The 26,212-nt window shown below is 33.9% G+C and overlaps 1 protein-coding gene across 1 annotated transcript in view; it reads right to left on the reverse strand.

The window, feature by feature from the left end:
* The window catches only part of DOCK3 (dedicator of cytokinesis 3), a 513,257-nt gene that overhangs the window by 359,581 nt on the left and 127,464 nt on the right, over window positions 1-26,212 (reverse strand). The window contains exon 3 of the mRNA XM_051985737.1: window positions 21,262-21,302. Within this exon, the coding sequence (XP_051841697.1) occupies window positions 21,262-21,302 (41 nt within the window). The remainder of the gene's footprint in view (window positions 1-21,261; window positions 21,303-26,212) is intronic.

Consider the following 26,212-nt stretch of genomic DNA (forward strand, 5'->3'; position numbering starts at 1 on the left):
CCCCCTAATCCCACAATTCTCTGTATACATCAAAAGATTGAACCAGCACAGAATAGTGGGAATGGCCATTTTCCAAGCATATGCTAATAGAATATTATCCAATTGGTAGTTAGCCTTAAGTGCTCAGTTGCCCAACCACAGTGCATCAACTCATGAATTTCAGACCTTTACCACTTTCCTATATCATCTCCACAGAAATTCTCCTCTGATACCTTAGCAAGGCATGGAAATTATTCTAGGCTAATGAATTCTAGGTTAGTAGTGGTAAGTCTTAAACTCTAGGAGGTACTATCATGCTAGAAAGTCATTGAATATGGTCCAGATAACTCAGTTCTAATTTAATTAAATATAGATAGGATCATTACTGTATGATTCATTGTATGACTACAATGTAATGAATTATTAAGCCATAGCAGGTCATAAGGGGAAATGACCATCAGTCCTATGTAATCTATTTCCATTTAATTTTTTAAAACTTACTTTTATTCTGAACTTAAACACTAAAAAAGAGCATTTTCATAGACACAGAATATGAAAAATTGCATATGAAATTGTGAATATGCATTTCACATTTCATATTTGTAAAAATCATATAGTAATTCTACACTTTATGTTTAAAACTGTCCTTTCTGAACTTCCCTATGTGCCATTACATGATTTCAAAAAATATTTCATTGGCCCTCTTTTTGGGAGTATTACTAAGGTTAAGTCAACCTCCATTTCCCACCCCTAATCCTGTTATTCTTCAAACAGGTCCAAATGTATGTGATACCACAGATCATATACTAAGATATAAGTATGAATTTTGCCTTTTGGATTACTGTATTCCAAGATATTATCTCATTTATAATAAAAGCTGCCAGGTCCTATGTGATCCAAACTGTGGTTTCTTGCTACTTGAACTTCTTTTTGAATGCTTGCAATATTTCTTCTTTGATGTAAGAACTTTGCATTTTGGCAATGGTATTGCAGGGATTTCTCCTTTTGGGGTGTTTTTCAGGATGTGATCAGAAGATCTTTTCTATTTTCACTATTGTCTGGATCTAATAGAGCTGGATAGTTTATATTTTTTTTAACCAAAATTCAAGTTGTTTCTTAATAAAATTATTTTGAGGAAACCCAGTGATTTTCAAGTATTTCCAGGTTAATTTTTTCCTATCAAATATAAAATTTTTCTATTTGTAATATTTTTATTTTGTTCTAATATTTTTTGTTATCTTATGAAATCTTGATCTCTATTTGGTCTATTCCAGTTTTCAGGGAGTCTACTTTACCTAAAGCTAAAATACTTATATAAGCACTCATTCTCCTTCTAATTCCTTGTTACTTTTTAAATTTCTTGCTTCATTTTTTTCTAGGTATTCATTTTGTCTTTGTGGAAATTTCCTTTTTTTTTTTTTTTTTTTGAATCCTTGCTTGTAGTTGTTATAATTACTTTCTTCTTTTAGAGGTTATTTTTAGACATCTCAGATCAACATTTGCTACTTGGCATTTTCTTTTTTTTTACTCATTTCTACAAATTTGCTCCATTTCTCCACCTCCTCTTGTGTTTTAGGCAGGGTAGTTGATGATACTTGATCCTTACCTTGGCCCCTCTGGCTTTCTGTGTTGACCTCTACCTCCTGAGGTAGACATCCTTGTTATCCCCAATCAAAGTACTGGATCTTCAGAGTTCTCTATGGTACCTCTATAATACAGAGACATTACAACCCCTGAACCTGAGCCACCTATTTTTTAGTGGAACTGAGCTGCTTTGATTACTGTTATTCCCTGGATTTTCAAAAGTTCCTCCTGTAAGACTTCCTGATCTTTCTGGGTTTTTCTCAGGTAGCCATCCATTCTAGCTGCCTCTGGATACAGAGCTTTGCAGGCCATACACTTTTCTGATCTAGTACTGGTCATACTGGGAAGTTGCAGGCTTTTTTTGGCCTACACTGGCCCTTGCCTTACTGTTAGCACTCTTCCAGATTTCTGGCCAATTTTTTTCTGTACTTCTCAGATGGAAGAAGTTGGTGTATTTTCTCACTGGCTTTCTTGATGATCATTTGTTTTGATCTGATCAGGAATCTGATGAATTAGGTATGTGGAAATGGGATGGTCTACTTTCCATTAGAGCAGTTATGTTGACTACAAACTACCACCTCTTCTTCCATTTTTTCAGTAAGAGTGGTGGAGGGGAGCCAGATGGTTGAGTAAGCAGTAAATCGCTTCCAAACAACCATAAAATAACACCCTCCAACAAATATTGGAAGAGTAGAACCAGCAAAAAGACAGGGTGAAATGAGGTTTTAGTCCAAGAAATTTGGAAGATCATCAGGAACAGTCTGTCTTACTTGGGCAAAAGGGGAGCACAGTCCAAAACAGGAAGCATAGCCAACTATAACTCCATCTCAGCAAATTAGTAGCAGAGCTCAAATTTAAAAGAAAAGAAAAATACCCAAACAAGAAGAACAAAAAAGGATCCAATCATAGGAATGTATTGTAATAACAGGGAAGATCAAGAGACAAACTCAGACAACTTCAACAACATTAAAATCCCCATGAGCAAAACCCCAAAGAAAAATAAGAAGTGATCTGAAGCCCAGAAAGAACTTATAAAAGAGCTCAAAAAGTTACTTTAAAATCATATGAGAGGTAGAAGAAAAAAATGGGGAAAGAAATAAAAGTTATGTAAGAGAATTAAGAAAAGAGAATCAATATCTTGAAAAAACAAAACAATTGCTTAAAAAGTAGAACTGGTCAAATGTAAAAGACACAAAAATCCACTGAAGAAAATAAGTCCTCTAAAAGTACAATGAGCCAAAGAGAAAAGAAAGCACAAACACTAAATGAGGAAAACAACTCCCTAAAAGTTAGAATTAGGCAAGTAGAAACTAATAACTCAATGAGACAGTAAGAATCAATCAAACAAATTCAAAGAAATAAAAAAAAACTGAAGAAAATGTAAAATACTTCACAGTTTAAAAAAATTGATTTAGAAAATAGATCCAGGAAAGATAATGTCAGAATCATTGGACTATCTGAAAACCATAATCAGAAAGAGAACTGGAGAGTTCTCTCCAGGATGGAGAATCCTTTTCAAGAAATTATCAAGGAAAATTACCCTGGTTTCCTAGAACCAGAGGGCAAAATAAGCATTGAAGGAAATACATCAATGTATTCCAAAGAGATTCCAAAATAAAAACTCCAAGGAACACTGTAGTCAAATTACAGAACTATCACTGCAAGTGGTCAAAAAGAAACAATTCAAATGCCAGAGACCCACAATCAGGATTACACAGGACTTAGCAATTCAACATTAGCAATGCAGGCTCAAAGACACTGGAACATGATATCTCAGAAAGCAAAAAAGCTACCTACCTGGTGAAATTAAGTATAATACTTCAAGAGAAAAAAATAGTCATTTAATGAAATAGAAAGATTTCAACCTTTCATATAGAGAAAAACAGATCTGAACAAAACACATGATCTCCAATATCAAGACCCAAGAAAAGCCTAAAATAATGAAAAGGGGCAAAGAAAACATAAAAGATTCAATGTAGCTAATAACTATTTTGATTCCTACAGGGGAAGATGATACTTAAATTCTTTTTTTTTTTTTACTTTGATTATATTATTTTTTTTTTGTTTTTTTGTTTGTTGTCCCTTTTTTTTTTAATTTTTATTTAATAATTACTTTATATTGACAGAATCCATGCCAGGGTAATTTTTTTTTTACAACATTATCCTTTGCACTCATTTCTGTTCCAATTTTTTTCCCCTCCCTCCCTCCACCCCCTCCCCTAGATAGCAAGCAGTCCTTTATATGTTTGATATGTTGCAGTATATCCTAGATACAATATATGTTTGCAGAACCGAACAGTTCTCTTGTTGCATAGGGAGAATTGGATTCAGAAGGTATAAATAACCCGGGAAGAAAAACAAAAATGCAGATAGTTCACATTCATTTCCCAGTGTTCTTTCTTTGGGTGTAGCTGCTTTTGTCCGTCATTTATCAATTGAAACTCAGTTAGGTGTCTTTGTCAAAGAAATCCACTTCCATCAAAATGTGTCCTCATACAATATCATTGTCGAAGTGTATAATGATCTCCTGGTTCTGCTCATTTCACTTAGCATCAGTTCATGTAAGTCTCACCAGTCCTCTCTGTATTCATCCTGCTGGTCATTTCTTACAGAACAATAATATTCCATAACATTCATATACCACAATTTACCCAGCCATTCTCCAATTGATGGGCATCCATTCATTTTCCAGTTTCTAGCCACTACAAATAGGGCTGCCACAAACATTTTGGCACATACAGGTCCCTTTCCCTTCTTTAGTATTTCTTTGGGATATAAGCCCAATAGGAACACTGTTGGATCAAAGGGTATGCACAGTTTGATAATTTTTTGGGCATAATTCCAGATTGCTCTCCAGAATGGTTGGATTCGTTCACAACTCCACCAACAATGCATTAGTGTCCCAGTTTTCCCGCATCCCCTCCAACATTCATCATTATTTTTTCCTGTCATCTTAGCCAATCTGACAGGTGTGTAGTGGTATCTCAGAGTTGTCTTAATTTGCATTTCTCTGATCAATAATGATTTGGAATACTCTTTCATATGAGTGGTAATAGTTTCAATTTCATCTTCTGAAAATTGTCTGTTCATATCCTTTGACCATTTATCAATTGGAGAATGGCTTGATTTCTTATAAATTTCAATCAGTTCTCTATATATTTTGGAAATGAGGCCTTTATCAGAACCTTTAACTGTGAAGATGTTTTCCCAGTTTGTTGCTTCCCTTCTAATCTTGTTTGCATTAGTTTTGTTTGTACAAAGGCTTTTTAATTTGATGTAATCAAAATTTTTTATTTTGTGATCAGTAATGGTCTCTAGTTCATCTTTGGTCACAAATTTCTTTCTCCTCCACAAGTCTGAGAGATAAACTATTCTATGTTCCTCTAATTTATTTATAATCTCATTCTTTATGCCTAGGTCATGGACCCATTTTGATCTTATCTTGGTATATGGTGTTAAGTGTGGGTCCATGCCTAATTTCTGCCATACTAATTTCCAATTATCCCAGCAGTTTTTATCAAATAATGAATTCTTTTCCCAGAAGTTAGGGGCTTTGGGTTTGTCAAACACTAGATTGCTATAGTTGACTATTCTGTCTTGTGAACCTAACCTTTTCCACTGATCCACTAATCTATTTCTTAGCCAATACCAAATGGTTTTGGTGACTGCTGCTTTATAATATAGTTTTAGATCAGGTTCAGCTAGGCCACCTTCATTTGATTTTTTTTTTCATTAATTCCCTTGAGATTCTCGACTTTTTATTGTTCCTTATGAATTTTGTTGTTATTTTTTCTAGGTCATTAAAATATTTTCTTGGAAGTCTGATTGGTATAGCACTAAATAAGTAGATTAGTTTAGGGAGTATTGTCATCTTTATTATGTTCGCTCGGCCGATCCAAGAGCACTTAATATTTTTCCAATTATTTAAGTCTGACTTTATTGGTGTGGAGACTTTTTTTATAATTTTGCTCATATAATTCCTGACTTTCCTTTGGTAAATAGATTCCCAAATATTTTATGGTATCAACAGTTATTCTGAATGGAATTTCTCTTTGTATCTCTTGCTGTTGGGTTTTGTTGGTAATGTATAAAAATGCTGAGGATTTATGGGGATTTATTTTGTAGCCAGCTACTTTGCTAAAATTATGAATTATTTCTAATAGCTTTTTAGTAGAATCTCTGGGGTTCTCTAGGTATACCATCATATCATCTGCAAAGAGTGATAGTTTGGTTTCCTCATTGCCTACTCTAATTCCTTTAATATCTTTCTCGACTCTTATTGCCGAGGCTAGTGTTTCTAATACGATATTAAATAATAATGGTGATAGTGGGCAACCTTGCTTCACTCCAGATCTTACTGGGAAAGGTTCTAGTTTTTCCCCATTGCATATGTTGCTTACTGATGGTTTTAAATATATGCTCCTGACTATTTTAAGGAAAAGTCCATTTATTCCTATGCTCTCAAGTGTTTTTATTAGGAATGGATGTTGGATTTTATCAAATGCTTTTTCTGCATCTATTGAGATGATCATATGGTTTTTGTTTGGTTGATTATTGATATAGTCAATTATGCTAATAGTTTTCCTAATATTGAACCAGCCCTGCATTCCTGGTATAAATCCTACTTGGTCATAGTGTATTATCCTGGTGACGATTTTCTGTAATCTTTTTGCTAATATTTTATTTAAGATTTTAGCATCAATATTCATTAGGGAGATTGGTCTATAATTTTCTTTCTCTGTTTTCAGCCTACCTGGTTTAGGTATCAGTACCATGTCTGTGTCATAAAAGGAGTTTGGTAGGATTCCTTCAATCCCTATTTTTTCAAATAGTTTATTTAGTATTGGAGTTAATTGTTTTTTAAATGTTTGGTAGAATTCACATGTAAATCCATCTGATCCTGGGGATTTTTTCTTAGGGAGTTGATTGATAGTTTGTTCTATTTCTTTTTCTGAGATGGGACTGTTTAGGATATTTACTTCTTCCTCTGTTAGTTTGGGCAAGCTATATTTTTGGAGGTATTTTTCTATTTCATTTAAGTTATCGAATTTATTGGCATAAAGTTGGGCAAAGTAACTCCTAATTATTGCTCTAATTTCCTCTTCGTTAGTGGTGAGTTCTCCCTTTTCATTTTTAAGACTAACAATTTGATTTTCCTCTTTCCTAGTTTTAATCAGATTTACTAAGGGTTTGTCTATTTTGTTGGTTTTTTTATAGAACCAACTCTTAGTTTTATTAATTAATTCAATAGTTTTTTTACTTTCAATTTTATTGATCTCTCCTTTTATTTTTAGAATTTCAAGTTTAGTGTTTGACTGGGGTTTTTTAATTTGTTTCTTTTCTAGCATTTTTAGTTGCAAACCCAATTCATTGACCTTCTCTTTCTCTATTTTATACAAATAGGCCTCTAGAGATATGAAATTTCCCTTTATTACCGCTTTGGCTGCATCCCATACGTTTTGGTATGATGTCTCATTATTATCGTTTTCTTGGGTGAAGTTATTAATTATGTCTATGATTTGCTGTTTCACCCAATCATTCTTTAGTATGAGATTATTTAGTTTCCAATTATTTTTTGGTCTACTTCCCCCTGCTTTTTTGTTGAATGTAATTTTCATTGCATCGTGGTCTGAAAAGGATGCATTTACTATTTCTGCCTTACTGCATTTGAGTTTGAGGTTTTTATGTCCTAATATATGGTCAATTTTTGTATAGGTTCCATGAACTGCTGAAAAGAAAGTGTATTCCTTTCTGTCTCCATTACATTTTCTCCAGAGATCTATCATATCTAACTTTTCTAGTATTCTATTTACCTCTTTGACTTCTTTCTTATTTATTTTGTGGTTTGATTTATCTAATTCTGAGAGTGCAAGGTTAAGATCTCCCACTATTATAGTTTTACTGTCTATTTCTTCTTGCAGCTCTCTTAATTTCTCTTTTAAGAATTTAGATGCTATACCACTTGGTGCATATATGTTTAATATAGATAGTGCTTCATTATCCATGCTACCCTTTAGCAAGATATAGTGCCCTTCCTTATCTCTTTTAATTAGATCAATTTTTGCTTTAGCTTGATCTGAGATCAGGATGGCTACCCCTGCTTTTTTGACTTCACCTGAAGCATAGTAGATTTTGCTCCAACCTTTTACCTTTAACCTGCATGTATCTCCCCGCTTCAGGTGTGTTTCCTGTAAACAACATATTGTAGGATTCTGGCTTTTAATCCATTCTGCTAACCGCTTCCTCTTTATGGGGGAGTTTACCCCGTTCACATTTATGGTTAGAATGACCAATTCTGTATTACTTGCCATCTTGTTAACCCCGGTTTATGCTTTTCTCCCTTCTTTCCCCTTTCCCCCCTTCCCAGTATTAAGCTTGTGAGCACTACTTGCTTCTCACAGCTCTCCCTTTTTAGTATCCCTCCCCCCGCCTTAGAGTTCCTCCCCCTATCTTACCCCTTTCCCTCCCAGTTTCCGTATTCCCTTCCACTTAGCTTATTCCTTCCCTTTTCACTTTTCCCTTCTCACTTTTCAATGAGGTGGGAGAAGTTTTACCATAGATTGAATATGTCTTAAGATTTTTCACTTAAAGCCAATTCTGAAGGCAGTAAGATACCCACTATATTCATCCCCCTCCATTCTTTCTCTCAGATATAATAGGTTTCCTATGCCTCTTCATGAGATGTACTACCCCCACTTTACCCTTTTTCTGGTACAATGTCCTTTCCACATCAATTTCTAGAACAAGGTATACATGTATTCTTTATACATCTATATAGTCAAAATATAGTTCCCAAGATTAATCTTTACCTTTTTAGATTTCTCTTGAGTTCTATATTTGTAGATCAAACTTTTTGTTAAGTTCTGTTTTTTTCATCAGAAATAGATGAAATTCGCTTACTTCGTTGAATGTCCATCTTCTTCCCTGGAAAAAGATGCTCATTCTCGCTGGGTAAGTTATTTTTGGTTGCATACCAAGTTCCTTAGCCTTTCGGAATATCATATTCCAGGCCCTTCGATCTTTTAATGTGGATGCTGCCAGATCCTGGGTGATCCTTATTGTGGCTCCTTGATACTTGAATTGGGTTCTTCTAGCCGCTTGCAATATTTTTTCCTTCGTCTGAGGGTTCTGGCATTTGGCCACTATATTCCTTGGTGTTTTGATTTTAGGATCCCTTTCAGTGGGTGATCGATGAATCCTTTCAATGTTTATTTTTTCCTCTGTTCCTATGACTTCTGGGCAGTTCTCTTTGATAATTTCCTGGAAAATAGTGTCCAGGCTCTTTTTTTCATCATGTTTTTCTGGAAGTCCAATGATTCTCAGATTGTCTCTCCTGGATCTGTTTTCCAGGTCTGTTGTCTTCCCCAGAAGGTATTTCACATTTTTCTCCATTGTTTGATTTTTTTGGATTTGCTTGATTGATTCTTCTTGTCTCCTCGAGTCATTCAATTCCACTTGTTCAATTCTGATTTTCAGTGAAGTATTTTCTTCACTCACTTTTTAAAAATCTTTTTCTAATTGTCCATTGAGTTCTTTTGTTCTGTGGAATTTTTTTCCATTTCGCCAATTTTGTTTTCCAGTTCACTAATCCTATTTTTCAAGGATTTTACTTCTTTATCCACTCTCTCTTTAACTGACTTCTCCAGGCTCTTTTGCCAAGCCTCCCTCTCCTTTTCCCAAGCTTCCCTCTCCTTTTGCCAAGCCTCCCTCTCCTTTTCCCATTTTTCTTCTAGCTCCCTTGTGAGAGCCTTTTTAATCACTTCTATGAGGTTCATCTGTGCTGAGGAACAGATGATCTCCTCCTTTGGGGATTCACCTGGGGACTGTCTGTTTTTAGTCTCCTCAGGATTTAGAGTCTGCTCTCTATCTGTATAGAAGCTGTCAAGGGTTAAAGTCCTCTTCAGTTTCTTGCTCATTCTGTCTAATAATCAAAGACAAACTACCAAATAAAAACAGAAAAAACTGGATTCTTTCTTTGGGGGAGGGGCTGGGTGTGTTACCGAGCTTCCTCTACAGACTGCGGGGGGCAGTAGTGAGGCACTAGCAGGACTATGCTGCGCCTGCACTCTGAGATCCCAGAGCGTGCTGAGTCACTGTGGGGGGGGGGAGGGGGGAGCGGCCAGGTCCCGAGAGACTACAGCTGTTTGGGGTTGTATTCTTCACCCCCGGTGTTTTTAGCTTCTTTGCTGGGCTGCTGACTTGCTGCCGGAGCAAAGTATCTAATCCTGTAGCAAAGCTCTCCCCACAGAGACGGCTGCGATCACTCCCCACCTCCTCTCCGCTCTGCTCCCGTGCTCTCACTGCTGCTGCCCGCCACCTGCACCCGATCTAAAACCGTCCCAGCCCTCCAGGAAAGACAGACCTTTCTTGGCGAATCTCAAGGATGGCTTCTCTTGGTAACTATTTGTGGGGTTTTTTTCAGTCAAGCATTGATTCAGAGGCTTGTAATGAAATGGATAGTGAGAGAAAGCGTGGAGCTTACACAGCTGTGAGCCTCCTCTCCGCCATCTTAACCGGAAGTCACTTAAATTCTTTAAAATTGGACCACTAATAGGAAAGCTAGAAAGAATATACACAGACAAAGAGAATGGGTATAAGGTGAATATGAGGGGAGAACATACAAAATAATTAAGGGATAAGAAAGAGAAGTACACTGGGAGCAGAAGGAAGGGAGAGATAGAATGGGGTAAATTATTTCACATGAAAAGGCATGAAAAATCTAGGACAATGGAGGTAAAGATGAGAGGGTGGGCAATTGGTACTCTTTAAACCTTATTCTCATCAACTAGTATTTTTAAACCTTATCTCATAAACCTATACCAATTTAAACCTGTCTCAAAGAGGGAATAATATATACAATCAGATGAATATAGGAGGAGAAGAGGTTAAGTAAAGGGGAAAGTGAGTGACAGAAGAAAGAGAAGACTGGGGGAAATAATAGAAGCAAAACACTGATGAAGAGGGAAAGGGTGAAAGGAGAGAGGACAAATGGGAGAAAATAAGATAGAGGGAAATACACAGTTAGTAATCATAACAGTGAATGTGAATGTATGAACTTTTCCATAAATTGGAAGCAGATAGAAGAATGGATCAAAAACTAGATTCCTACAATATGTTGTTTACAGGAAACATACTTGAAGCAGAAAGGCAAATACAGAATAAAGAGAAGCAGAATCTATCATGCTTCAATTGAAGTAAAAAAAAAAAGCAGAGTTAATAATCCTGATCTCAGACAAAGCAAAAACAAAAATATGTCAAATTAAAAGAGATTAAAAAGGAATTGCATCTTGCTAAAAGTTAACACAAACATTGAGCTAAGAACAATAATAAATACACACACACATATACACCATGTACTATAGCATTCAGATTCTTAAAGAAATTAAGTGAGTTACAGGTTCATGACAAAAGAAGAGATAGAGAGCATTATGGAATGTAAAATATATAATTTTGATTATATTTAAATTAAAAAGCCTTTGCACAAATAAAATCAATGCAGCCAAGATTAGAAAGAGAGGAGAAAGCTGGGAAACAAGTTTTACAATGTCTCAAATATATAGAGAAGTGAGTTAAGTAATAAGAATATAAGCCATTCTCCAACAGTCAAAGAATAGGAGTAGGCAGTTTTCAGATTAAGAAATCACAGCAATATGCTGTGAAGGCATATGAAGAATTGCTCTAAATCTCTTCTGATTAGAAAAATGCAAATAAAACCATTCTGAAATATCACCTCACAATTATCAGATTGGCTAACATGACCAAAAAAGGAAAATGATAAATGGTGGAGAGAATGTGGGAAAACTGGGGCACTACTGATTTGTTGGTGGAATTGTAAATGATCCAACCATTCTGGAGAGTATTTTGGAACTATGCCCAAAGGGCAAGCAAACTGTGCATAATCCTCTGATCCTGAAATACCATTACTAGGTCTATATCCCAAAGAGATATGGCAACCCTTTTCCTGATAGTAAAATATTGGAAAGTGAGGGGATGCCCATGAATTGGGGAATGGCTGAACAAGTTGTGGAATAGGAATGTAAAGGAATACTATTGCGCAATAAGAACTTATGAACTGGCAGATTTCAGAAAAACCTGGAAACACTTGTACAAACCAAGGCAGAATAAAATGAGCAGAACCAGGAAAACATTGTTCACAGTATCAGCAACATTGTGTCATGACAAACTATGAATGATTCAGCTCTTCTCAGCAATACAAAGATTTAAGACAAATAGAAAGGACTGATAAAGGAAAATGTTATCTACATCCAGATAAGAACTGAAGAATTCAGAATGCAGATTAAAGCATACTTTCTAAACATTTTTTTTCATTTTGATATGTTTCTTCTTTCACAACTGTGACTTTTACAATGTGTAATCTACATCACACACATATATCACATGTATAACCTATAACAAATTGCCTATCATTTTTAGAAGAGAGGAAAAGAGGGAGGGAGAAAATTAGGAACTCAAAATCTTGTAAAAATGAATGCTAAAAATTGTTGATGTGTAATTAGGGGGAAAATCCATAAAATGCTATTTTTAAAAAGTGGTGGAGAAGTAGAAATAAATAGAGAGGTTAAGAATTAGAGAGCTTTTAAACTTTCTATAAATAATACCTTAACTTCTGGTATGATATTAGATATTAGAGTACCACTGAACTATAGAATTGTGTTTAGGACTGGCAGGAGTCATTCAACCACATTTATAGAGTATTTGTTATATAAAAATATTAAAAATGAATTCTATTTATATGCTTCTTTAAGATTTATAAAGCATTTAACTAAATAAGCATTTAGCATTTATTATATATATATATATATAAAGTATTTAGCTGGGCCCTGAGGAAGCAAAGAGAAAATTTTTGCGTTTTTTCATATCCACATGAGATACAGAAAATAAGTGTTAAATTTGGATTGTCACTTGTAGTCCACTAAGTACAGGAGCCAGAATTACAAATGTAGGTCTACTGATCTCAAATCTACCACTCTTTCAAGTATACCACATTCTGTGAACTAGTGAATAGGGAACAATCATGATTGAGATGGTGCCTGCTTTGGTGAAGTTCACAATCTGATAGTTTTTCTTTTGTACTAGAACTATAATTTTATTGGTGTGAAAATTCTCTTTACTTGATTCACCACTTTCCTCTAATTTAGTGGCCTGTGGAACCAAGAAATAAAGGGGCTTTCCTCTGGGACGTAAAAATCTAGAAAAGAAAAGACTTAGGGATAATATGATGGTTACTATCACATAATTCAAGGATGATTGGCCTTGGTCTTCTGGGTCCCAGAAAGCAAAACTAGGAGGAATGACTAGACAAGGCAAAAACAGATTTGAGCTTGAAATAAAGAAAGCTTTCTTAACAATTAGAGTTATCAAAAATCAAATGGATTCCTTCTGTATGCAACGAGTGGCTTCTCTCTTCCCACAGAACTCCAAGCAAAGAGTGGAAGAACTTTTATTAAGTATGTTATGAAAGTGAGTTTTATTTAGGTGTGAATTGGGATATATGGAGTCTGAAGATGACTTCTAACTTTAAAATTCTGAGACTAATCTGACAATGATAATATGTATGTATTTGTCATTAGAAATAACCTTGTGCCATTAGAAAATGATGAAAAGAGTAAATTGAGAGAAACCTAGGAAGATGGATAATAAATGGTACAGAGTGCACTAAGAAGAATGAGAACAACTTATACAGTAATGTGTATTTGTGTGTATATATACATATATACACATTTGCATACATCAACATATATGCATATACATGCATACACATTCATTTGTCCACATACATGCCTGGACATATATGTGCACATATGTGTATTTGTGTGTAGGTATGTATATGTGTACATATAGATTCACACACAACTAAGTATATTATGTATGTATACACACATATGCATGTGTGTCTTCTCTTAACCTCTCTTTGTACCTCTGCCACAATGAAAAGGCCATAAGAGTTCTCTCTCTTTAGAAGATTAAAACTTCTTATAAATTTTGTCTCTTGTCATCTTTAAGCTTTAATATGGCAGCTTCTGGATTTCATTTGTATACAATCAGATATAGAACATACAAGACATAAGCTCTGTCTACTTGGGTTCCCACTGTGGCGACTGGAGAAGTGGTAAAGACTTTGTTCTATTCTTCATGCTCTTCTTTCCCTAGAGAAGCAGAAATCAGGATGGGCTGATAAGGAGTGCCGCTACCATCCTACTGGTAGAGTAGACCCCAAAATTTTCTGCCCATATTTTTTAATGTTATTCACGTTATAAGACTAATCAAATTTATTAGACTTTTCCTGAGTGCACATTCTCTTCATGGCCATGTAGAATCATCATATGATGAATAAGAGGTATTTCCTCTTAGAGCTTAACTTCTAGTAGGGGTCAGTGAAATAGACACATAACTATAACACCAAGTTAAATATAAAAGAACAATCAGAAAGTTGTGAAGTCATTCATTTATTGTTTCTCCTTCATTCTCAAAGAGGACCATGACAACAGGGAGGTGATACCACGAGCTGGATTTAAGGATTATGCAAATTCACCAGATTCATTTTCTTCTCCAGAGCCATTTGTATCTGGGTCCAAAGGTAAAATATCGATCAGGATGACTGAAGCCTGGGCCTGGATGCAATGGGAGACCTTGGCCTTTTTTAGCTCAATTTGTTAACAAGGTCTCAGTTTGTCCTAGGCAATGTTCATCTAGTGATTACAGCTAGGTAAGAAATGAGATAAAAATGGCCTCTTTTACCTTTGCTTACTTTTGTTTTAAAAAAATCAGACTGGGAGGTGAAGACAATGAGAGTTTCTGATTTAAAAAAATGGAAATAATTGCTATTTATACTCATTCTTAGCCATGAGAACCCAAAATAAGAGAAATTGAGATTTGGGCTGGAAGCTATTGTTGGCCAATTGATTGGTACAGTATTGTTGAAGAAAGGTTCTTAATCCTGCCTAGAAGCCCGTGGCATCATTTTCTCCCAGGCCAGTGATCATCAAGGAGATTCAACTATCACTCCAGAAACTTGTTACAGATGTATTGGTTATCAACTTATACAAAGAAAGATCTGCTGTATGTGAGCAAGAGACCTATAAAAATCAAGCTGTCAAGTCTTCCATATATTGTTTATGGAGGAATAAAGAAACATTCTTGAAAGAATTTATTGTTCCTCCTTGATAAGTTTAAGAAAAAAGAGACTAAGAGTAGTTGCAGGACAGAAATAATTTTAAAATTCTTTCTCCCTCTTTTAAAAAACATCAGAACAGAGAAAATTTGAATTTGAAATACTGGATCTGAAAACATAACCATTCTGCTATTCATGTTGAAGTTGTGATTTTTCAGCAATTCAGCTTCATAATATTTGGCCTTGTCTGTTAAAAATAAATCTTCATTTTTTTTTAGAGTTTATTCATATTTTCTTCTAGTGTTGTTACACTGGAAACTGTATTGTTTGTAATTCCATAATTTCAGTCCATTTAAAAAGATTGATTATTCATAATGAGTTTGTCAAATTCAGCAAATAAGCCAAAGATGCCACATGAAATCATCCAGCTTTGAATAGACCTCGTGTCAAATTGTCAGAAGCTGGAAGAGAAACAATCCTTCTCTTTGGAGAAACATAAGGTGTTTGCTTAAAGCTTCTTTTAATTTTATGGCAGAAAGTTTCTTATTTATTATGGAAACTGAAAAATTGACTACCTTTAATTCTTTTGAAACACAAGAAACTGTCCTTAATTTTTTTTCAAAATTTTCTTTCATTATGACTTGAGATGGAAATGCTGGAATAACTCCTCACAATTTTAGAAAGCCTAGTCATGCAAAGTTAATGCAGGAAATTCTTCACTGGGAGTTCCCTATACCAATGAAATCACAGATCCAGCCCAAATTTAAAAGCTAGGTTAAAGTGATAACTCTCCAATTCATTTGTGGTCCAATTTCATTCAATACAGTTAAATATTGTGGGATTATATACTATATAGATAGACATATAGATAGATAAATAGATAGAGATATAAATATAGATAAGATAGTAGAAAAGGGACAGATGATCCCAGAACAATCAGTGTATTAAATCACAAAATTCTCTCACTTTGCTATTTTTTATTGTCTTTGTTCTATCTCTGATTTATTCCTGGTTTGGCTCTTTTTTGGTAGCTCAAGACCCAATTGAATCATCTTAATTGCTCATTATCCATGAATCATATCTGCTCTTAGAACAGGAAACCCCTTGTCAAAATTCTCAGAGGCACAAAAAGCATAAAGTGGATACCTCCATACGTACATGTGTGTGTGTACTTGCATGCAATCAAGAAAAAAAATTAATACAGTCCAAAAAATTTACCTCAAGAAATAAAATCAATCAAGGAAATATATTGAAAAAAGGTTATTTTCTTAATAAAGCGTATTCAAGATTGGTTACGGTAAATGGCTTATGGAAAAATGATTCAACACACTGCTTAAAAGGAAAATGGACATTAATTCCTTGCCTTAGTAAAAATAACCACTGGATAAATGTGTCTTCCACCAAATATGATAATCCACAAAGTAGCAAATGGGTACAAATGCAATACTAATCCTTGAAACAGAATATAGTACAGCAATAACTACCAACGTAGAAATAAAGGAGGATATTCTAAAATGTCATAATTCAGATATTTTCAATAATTGTTGTTAAAGGTTTCTTTGAAATGAAGATCATGAGTATATTTGTTTTTGGAATGTAGTCATCACACTTTATCTTAGCTTTAGAATTAAGCCAACCATCTCTTGAATAATGACCACATAATTATACAATATCATACATTTAGTAGTGAATATAAATTAAACTTTTTTTCTCACAATAAGCTATTGACTACATTCTTTCTGGTTTTAAGAATATTCAGCCATCCAAAAAATATTAGGCATTTATTACATGCCACCCCATGTTCTAAATGTAGAGACACCAAACTGAAGATAGTCATGAACAAAGGACAGTATGTGAAAAACTATCCAAAAATCAGTCCATGAAGCATACAAAATGTATCTCTAACTTATGTAACAAATTATTTATAAACAGTATATGCTAAAGATAGTTCCTATTGTTCCTAATGAACATATATGAATGTGACATTAGCTGTGAGTGGTATATAATTAGAAAAAACAATACCAGTTTTTGCTTATATTTCAATTCTATTAAATCAGATGTTTTTGGAAAGGGGGAAATCTAAAATATTTTTGCCACTATCTATAAAATACAATGAGAAATCCAACTTAAAACCTTGGACACAGTTCCTGTGGTCCCTAATATTCAGCCAAAGCTTTCTAACCAAGCATAACCTAAATGTTATTTTTGTAGATGTGCTTCATCAATATCAATGTATTCATAGTGATATATGCATAAATGCTTTTTCTTTTCCTCTTTTTTCCATACTTTTAAAAAGTATGATGAAACTCAACAATATTTTACAAAATTCAAACTTTTGATAACAATATAAGAATATTACTTGCTACATAAGTGAAATTTTTCTTTGCATTAGGAAAGACCCAAAGTTGATAAAAGAAGAGCATTAGGAAAAAGATTGTATTGGGAAGGGAAACAAAGAAAAGAGAAGTGGGACAGTATTTCCAAAAAACTCTTTCCCTGTTAGAAAGAGACTCTCAGGGGTAAAGCTAAGCCATAAACAGGTTCATGTTTTCATAGGGAGGAAGCAAAAGTTTTAAGAAGTTAGACATCCTATCTCCCATTAAAAAGGGTTCTCCAAAAGGTTTAGAAAAATAGGGTCAAAGAGTTAAAGTTAGAGGCATCCTTAAAGGTTATATTTTATCGATAAGGAAACTAAGGTCCAGGAAGGTTAAGTCTTTTATAAATAGTAGAGGCAGAATTCAAATCCAAGTTTTTTAACTGAAATACTCTCTTTTTCTGGGAGCAGTTTATCTCCTAAAACAAACAAACAAAAAATTCTGTCAACGGTCCTCAAAAAGCAATATACTTTGAGGAATTTCTACAAATCTAGGTGCTCCAGATAGACGCCATAACCAAGGCTTTTTCTAATGTAGCACATCTGGGACCAGGAGACTTAAGGAGAGACTAAGTTAAGCAATAACAGTGATTATTTAGGAAAAACCCATCTCAGATCATATGTTCCAAGAAAAAAAAAACACACTGGTCTAGGTGATTATCTTTGTATAGCAACAAGGGCATTTACTATATGCCACCCCAAGTTTTATATGTGGAGACACCAAACTGAATGTAAGCATAAACAAAAGACAACATGTGAAAAACTTTCCAATACTCTGTTCATGAAGCATAGAAAATGTACTTACAAGCCTGGTTTTAAGAAGCTTTTTTTTGTGTGTGTGTGGGGGAGGGTGCACGAGCATGATACATTTATTGTTTTCATTATTTAATTTTTATTTCTTAACTTAAAAAGTTTTTATGGATTTTTGGTTTTTTACATTACAAAATATCTGATTGCTGTTGCTATCTCTCTTTGAGAGATCTATTGTAACAAGGAAAAATAGTTAAGGAAAACTGATGATGCAATGTTTTTACCTGAATGCACATCTGACATTTCACAATAGTGAACTTCCTCCAACTCTGTATTTAGAAAATTTAACTGAAATATATTTTTCCCCATAACTCCTAACCTCATTAAAAAACAAAAAACAAATTCTTAACACAAATATGCATAGTCAAGTTAAGTTCCCTCAGTGTCTATGCATATTTGTTTCACAAATGCATATGGATATACATATCCATATGTCTCATTCTGTACCCTAAATTCATCATCTCTCTACAATGCACAGAAGATTTCTTCACAGGTCCTCTGAAATCATGAATGGGTCATTATATTCATTATAGTTCTAAAAGATCTCAGAGTTGTTTGTTTTTATACAGCTGTTGTTATTGAATAAATTGTTCTGCTGGTTCTGCTTACTTTTTTTTTGCTTCTGTTCATATTTTCATGACTTTTTGAAATCATCAATTTCCTTACATCATTTTACATTTTTCCTTACACATCTTACAGCACAATAGGATGGTACTATGTATCACAATTTATCTGATCATTCCTTAATTAACAGATATGCTTTTCCATTCAAATTGTTTTGTTTTGGCTTAACCAATTTAGTGGCTTATTCTTCTTTTATTCTTCTTTTAACCACAGACACAAATATTCTCCTCCTCTATCATCAGCTTTAGATCAGTCTTTTCTTTTGGATGAGGAAAAGAAGGAAAAGCTTTTCCTTTAATTCTCAATTAAACTAAAGGATGTCTTCTGGTATAATGCATTTAAAGGTCCCTCTTTCACTTTTGTCCCTCAGGAATCTCCTTTTGAAGAAATGGAGTGTGAAGTCCAGGTTAGCACCCTGGATGTCTTAGAATCAGCTGGAGTCAGGACAAGCAAAAGTCCTTGGTCTTCATTCTTGGTCTTTAGTGGGAGAAGTGAAGGGGATGGACAAGACTTTGCTACAAGCTCTCCACAATCTCCCTTCTCTTCCTCCACCACCAAAGTGACTCTGGTTTGAATTACTCCACCCCCTAATCCCTCCTACAATTATCTGTATACACCAAAAGATGGAGCCAGCATAGAATAGTGAGAAGGGCCATTTTCCAAGCATATGCTAGTAGAGTATTGTCCAATGGGTAATTAGCCTTAAGTACTCGGTTGTCTGATTCCAGTGCACCTATTTAGAGTTTCAGTCCTTTACAATGGAGAATCTTTTTTCCTCCCCTTTCCTCCCTCCCTTCCTCTCTCCCTTCCTTTCTTCATCTTTTAAAATATCAACTATCACTGATAGCTGAGCTGAGGTATCCCTTTCTTCACAGTGAAGTGTTTCTTTTTCTCTTAGTGTGTGGGTTTTGTTTTAATCATAGCTGGAATGTCTGTCACTTTTATCTCTTTCTATCAAGGATTCAAATATCAGTTGAATTCTTTTAGTCTTTCACTATCACATTTACTTTTCTCCTCACAAATAACTTCTTACTGCTTAGTTCTGGAAATTTTTACTTTCATCCCTTAAGTCATCACTTCCCATACCTTAGTCTCCTGTCCCCTTTTGCAGATGCATTATTTTCTTTACCATCAAGAATTTAATTTTTTAAAAATGTAACTTAAAAAAGCAAAATTACAAAAATCTTTGTCATCTAAATGTATTAAAAGTTATTCTATTATCTAAAATGATATTCTCTCTATATATCTCAATCTTTCTTGCCTTTTTAAAAATCTATAAAATATTTATAGATAGCAGAGTTCTCTTTGAATTTGTATATCATTAGCATAATACTAAGAACACACCAATGTTAACACCATGCAAATGACATAAAATGACCATAAAATGCTTAATATCTTTTGTTTTGTAAGTTTTCAAAACCATATATACATAATATCATAAGTATAAAAAAAATAGTCATTTCAAATGTTCATAAAAGACTTACTTTAATCCCTAATTATGTATTATATCTGGGATTCAAGGCAATAAATATTACTAACAAAATTAAAGCATCATCTGGCTGACAATAAATTCAATTTGGTTCTAGTTTCTCTTTAAAAAAAACAACAAGCACTTATATGGAATCTCTAAGAGAATTTTGTTCCTTCTCTATCTTGTTTTTCTTTTTTCTTTTGATGGGGATGGGGGAAAGGGAATCTGTGGGTTTTACTGTGATGAGACAATCCTGGGTGAGAAAATGCCCTCTATCAATCTAGGTCAGCACCTTTTGGTCTTAAGAAGGTTGCTTGGAACACAGAACCACAGTCTGTGTCTAAAAAGGATTGTGAATACACATCTTTCTGGTTCCATTCACTATGTCAGGATGGCTCTCCTTAATGAACTTTCATTAGAGAATTGATGACCAATACCAAGTGTAATTGATGGGGAAAATCTGCAAATATTAGAAATGTAAGGAACTTTTCCCATGCTGATTCCCTTGGAAACTACTGTCAGAATGAACATTCTGTTGTACTGATTAATGGTTACAATTCTGAGTAGAATTTGCTTTTAAAAGTCAAACACAACAATCTGGTTCGCTTTTTAAACAGTAAGCAAATAGCTTCTGAACAAGAAGCCATAAATTGCATACCCATGATTTAATATAGTATAAGTTAGAATTCAAGAGAAAGAAAACTTCTTACAATGTCATAAAATGGAGGAATGATTATCAATGCACTTATAATAGTGACTCAAAAGAACTATTTGTTTGCTAAAATAAATACTAATTCTTAATGGAATAGATATCCTTGGAAAATACCGTGTAAGAAATGAGATTTTTTTTAATAAGATAAAAATGTTTTATCGTTTTCTCAAGAGAACTTGTCTCAAATGAGATTATAATTATAATAAAATTATTTTAAATTTTTTCATTTTAAAAAATCTGTTAAATTATTAGTGTCATAAGTCCATGGCTGTGAATTTGCCAATTGTAATTTTTGTTCAAACTGCTTACAGCAAGGCCTATTTTACTTAAGAACTGGGCTTTTTCTCAAAAAAATATTACATATTCTACAGCTGTGACCATATTGACATTTTCCATTCCCTTAAATAACCTTCTTAGCAGTGTTGATTCAGAGAGGAATGTGGTCTAATAATGTCAATAGAATGATAACTATAGTTATCAGGAGAATGTTTCCAACACTCTGAAAAGAGAAGGCTGCTTCTATAGAACACAAACATCTTTACATGAAAAAAAATGCAAAAGAGAATTTTCATTACCTTTACATTAGGTTTCTTTGTTGAAACTCCTCTATACCAACCTAAAGTAAGAAGAAAAAAAGATATTAAAAGTATGCCATTATGAGCTTTTTTCAAGACATATTTGAAGTACATAGGTAGAGTATCAACACAACTCAAACTATCAATTAAAGGTCTTCTTCAACTCTGGGTTTGGGCCAGATGTTTGCTTTTATAGAAGATCATCTGCAGTGAATATGACACTACTTATTTTTGCCACATGACTAAAAGCAGCTTAGTTGTGGAAGAATCATAGATTTAGGAGTTTGAAACATTATTATTTTACAGAATTCTACAACTGAGGAAATGACCTATTCAGTGTCACAGACAGAATGAATGAATCTCTGATACACATCCCAAACTTCCTACCTCCTACTTTCACTATGTTTTCCACTCCATCACATTCCCACTCAATTCTTCCTAAAGCTTTCACATTTCTTATTCCCAGGATTTCAAAGGCTCATCGATTCATGGCACTGATAGTGAAGAATCTGTTCCAATAACTTGGTCTCATTTTAGCCCTTTAAAAAACAGACCGAATAATGTAATATTTAGTTTTTCAAAAGCAGTTATTGATATACCCAATGATCACGTATGATTTAAGAAGATGAAGTATAGTTTCCACTTCTTGGCTAAAAAGATTATGGTTTAGGGGTACAATATAAGATAATGTTCAGATTTAGCCAATGTCCTGAGATTTTTGGCTTGACTATATTTATTTATTAGAAGGGAAGATAAAAATTGAATAAGCCATAAATGGATTTCCAAAGAAAAAATGAAAAAAGATAGATTAACATGTGAATTCTGCCAAAAATAGAAAATGATTAATTCTAGTAAAAAATAAACATTTAAAAATAGGCAAAATAATAGGCAGAAAATTGAATTCTATTTAGTTCCTTGGGTTTTTTCCCCCTCTACTGCCAATTTATATTTTTTGACCATTTATCATTTGGGGGAAGGCTCTTTTATTTATAAATTTGGCTTAGCTCCCTATATATTTTAGAAATAAGATCTCTGTCAGAGAAATTTATTGCAAAGATTTTTCACTAATAATTAGAAAAACACAAATTACCAATTCAGATGCATCATCAGATTGGTAAGGATATCCATAAGATCAGTCAAGGTAAAAATAAGGTGACAAATGCTGGAGGGGTCCTGAGAAAACAGGTACAGTAATGCTCTAATGTAGGAGCTATGAATTAGTTCAATCATTATGGAAGGCAATTTGGAACTATGCCCCCAAAGCTATTGAATTTTATAAATCCTTTTGATTCAGTAATCCCACTATTAGATTTATACTCCAAAGAGATATTAGATTTATATCTAAAGAGATAAAAGAAAGGGAAAAGGACCTAAACTTACAAAAATATTTATAGAAACTCTTTTTTTGATGGCAAAGAATTGTAAACTAATGGGATGTTCATCAGTTATGCAATATTTGATTATGATATATGAATGTGATAGATTATTATAGTGATATAAGAAATTATGAAGTAGATAGTTTCAGAAAAACTTGGAAAGACTTATTTTAACTGAATAGGTATACAAAGCTAAATCAGCAGGACCAAAAGAGCAATTTCTATAATAACAATAATATTATAAAGATAAATTAATGTTAAAAACTTAATAACTTTGATCAACTGTAGAGGGCCACAGACAGTGGGGAACTCTGGGTGAAGTATAAGACCCTTTAATTCAGTAAATGGAACCCTGCTGACAGTGTCTGGTTAGACTCCTCATCTATTCCTAAGGACTCTCAGCTTTCCTGAGAAGTCAGGGGTTGATGACAATCTGTGTTATAATTAAAGCAGAGTGATACCAAGTGGCAAAGAGACATTTACAAATAATAGCAAGTTGTTTATGTGACGCATGCGCAGTATACAGTTAGCACATGTGCAGTATGCTACAGTTATGTAAGGGTATTAGGATATATAAGCCTGAGAGAATTTGGAATAAATGGACTCCATGTTTGACCATCCAAGTGAGTCCTGCCTCTTCACTCCTCACCTACAATCAAGCACCTAGGCTAGCACCAGGATGCTCCAGAGAGCTAGTCATTCAATAAAATGACAAATCACAATTCCAAAAGATTCATGATGAAACATACTATCCACCTGCACATAGAGAGCTGATGAACTCAGATTGCAAACTTAAGCATTTTTTGGATATGGCCAATATAGGAACTGGTTTTGCATGACTTCATGTTTGCAATAATTTGGTTCTGTTTTCCTTCTCAATAGGTGGGGGAGGGGAGAAGGACAGAGGATGTGGAACTGGAGATAAAATAAAAATGAATTTTAAAAATAAAACAATATGGGAAGAATGAGTTGGTTCAAAAATAACTTGGAAACTCTATTCATTTATACTGCTTAATCAAACAAATAGTTTTTAATCTATCTCTCTCTCTCTATCCATAGATAGAGATAGATAGATAGATATTGGAATCAGAAGCATGAAGATAAATAGATAGAATTTGCAGAACAACATCAGAAAAGGATTCCAACTTTAACATGCCAAGAAAAGTGACTGCATTATTCCAGAACTCTGGAAAAACAAAGAAAAAATAGTTCTACTGATAAGGCAAAAAGAGATGAAGAACCCTAGCCAGAATCCCACAGCATAATGTTTCTGATATGAGAAATAGATTGGAATATGATGTAGTAGTAGGTAAAAGGAGAAGCCTAGATACAAGAAAAAATAAATTTATAGAGCTAAATATAATTCTTCTAAAGATAAAATGACTTTAAAAAAATTATTGATTTCCAAGAACTCCTGTAAAGAAAATCAGTGATAGACAAAAACTGTGCCTTAGCAAATGTAACAGCCAATATAAACTTAGAATTTTTTAAAGTTTTGAACACATTAAAAGTATTAAATGTTGGTAAATTTTGTAATCCTGAAAAAGAGACTATTGCCTTTTGGGAATCCCATCATCTTTACTTATCAAAAAGGGACATGATCAAGGATGTGGAAGGAAGGAAGAACAGGAAAACATTGGATAGGAAGAAGGATGAAACATCATTGAGCATCACGGAAAATATTATTCACATGAAGGGAGGATATGAGCGTGAGAGGAATCTTATGAACTTCTTTCAAATGAACTAGATAACATGAAGTTAAAAACAGTAAAAATGTCAACATTAAAAAAAACAGGGGAAGGGGATGTAATTTAATGGGATGGAACTTTGAAAGGAAACACATTAGCTAAGAGCAAAATAAATTACAACAACAGATAGGTAGTTGATCACCAATAGAGAGAAAAAGGCTGAGACCCAGCAATTTGAATCTGGGCCAGGACAAGAGGAAGACTAGGAATGGATCTCTCTCCTCCCCCCCCAAATAAAAAATACACATGTTTAGTGGTGATTTCATTATCTTTTTCTTTCTTTTTTCTATCTGAGCTGTAACACCTCCAGGTCTTGCTTTTGCTCAACATGATGCCCACAACATTTTATATCTTTTGCTTTTTGAGCAGGCTTCCAGAAGCTCTTGGGCCACACCTCCATCAACCACCACTTCCTGCTTCTCTGATATGATTTGGATGATCTAGAATTCACTGAATTACTGGGCCTATTTTACTGGATGCTAAGTGGGGCCTGGGACACACAACTACATATTGCTATTGAATAGATTTCCAGTGTTCCCTGGGCAACAACACTGACAGATACCACCTCCTCCCTCCTGGTGGGAGAGATAGAAATAAACTCTATTTAAAATATCTAAAAAATATACCCATTAAGTATTTATAATTCAAGCTACCCAGATACATTTAAGACTTAGATAAATATAATTGTACAACATTTTATGGAAGCAATGGAAGACTCAAATAATTGGAAAGATATTCATTGTAAAGTGTTTGACTGGGCACAAAAATTATGAAATTTATAAATGTTAACACTATATCAATTAACTACAAAAGATCACTTTATATAACTAGGAAAACCAGTCAATAAGCATCTATTAAGCAACTACTATATACCAAGTGCTATGCTAGATGCTGAGAACTAAAAAAAAAAAAAGGCAGAAGACAGTCCCTGACCTTTAGGGGGTCACCATCTAGTGGGAAAGCAGCATGCAAACAGGCAGGTATAAACCAGCTATATACAGGAAAAATGGGAAAAAATTGTTAGAGGGAAGGCACTAAAATTAAGAAAGATCAGAAAAGGCTTTTTATGGAAGGTGGGATTTTAACTGGGATGAAGGAAGCCAGGGAAACCAAAAAGCAGGGATAAAGAAGAATATTTTATGCATAGGAGAGAAGCAGGACAGGACATTGTTCAAGTGATAGTAAGAAGATCTTTGTCATGGTAACAAAGAGTGTATAGGAGGAAGAGTTAGTGTAAAGTATAAAATAGTGGAAATGTAGAGGAGGGGTAGCTTATAAAGCCAAACTGAGATTTTGTATTTGATCCTGAAGGTCATAGAAAGCCAGTGGAATTTATTGAATAGGGGTTTGACATAGTCATACCTATGCTTCTGAAAAATCTCTTTGAAAGGGTAATGGATGGAGAGGGGAGGGAAGGGCATGACAGACCAACCAGCAAGCTATTACAGTAATTCAGGCATGAAAAAATAAGGGCCTGCAAAAAGATGGTGAATTAGACTTGCTCTGCAATGATTTATATTTAAATAAATTAATTAAATATATCCATTTAATATAGCTTTTCAGTAACTCCAATTTTTTATGCATATTCTTTGTTTAATTGTTTCCATTCAATTCTCTTAAATAATTATGGTCTGCATTTTATTTCTTTGATTTTAATTATTTTACTTAACATTGCTTCTTAAAGATCTGTCCATATTTATTTAAATTCTTTATATGTATTGATCTTAGCTGTCTTATAATATTTCATTACATTAATATGCTTTAAATAATTATGCAAGTTGTTTACAGATATTTTTGCAATTTCAAATAGTGTTGATATAAAAAAAC

Source organism: Antechinus flavipes, chromosome 1 (assembly GCF_016432865.1).
Source record: "Antechinus flavipes isolate AdamAnt ecotype Samford, QLD, Australia chromosome 1, AdamAnt_v2, whole genome shotgun sequence".
Taxonomy (NCBI): Eukaryota; Metazoa; Chordata; class Mammalia; order Dasyuromorphia; family Dasyuridae; genus Antechinus; species Antechinus flavipes.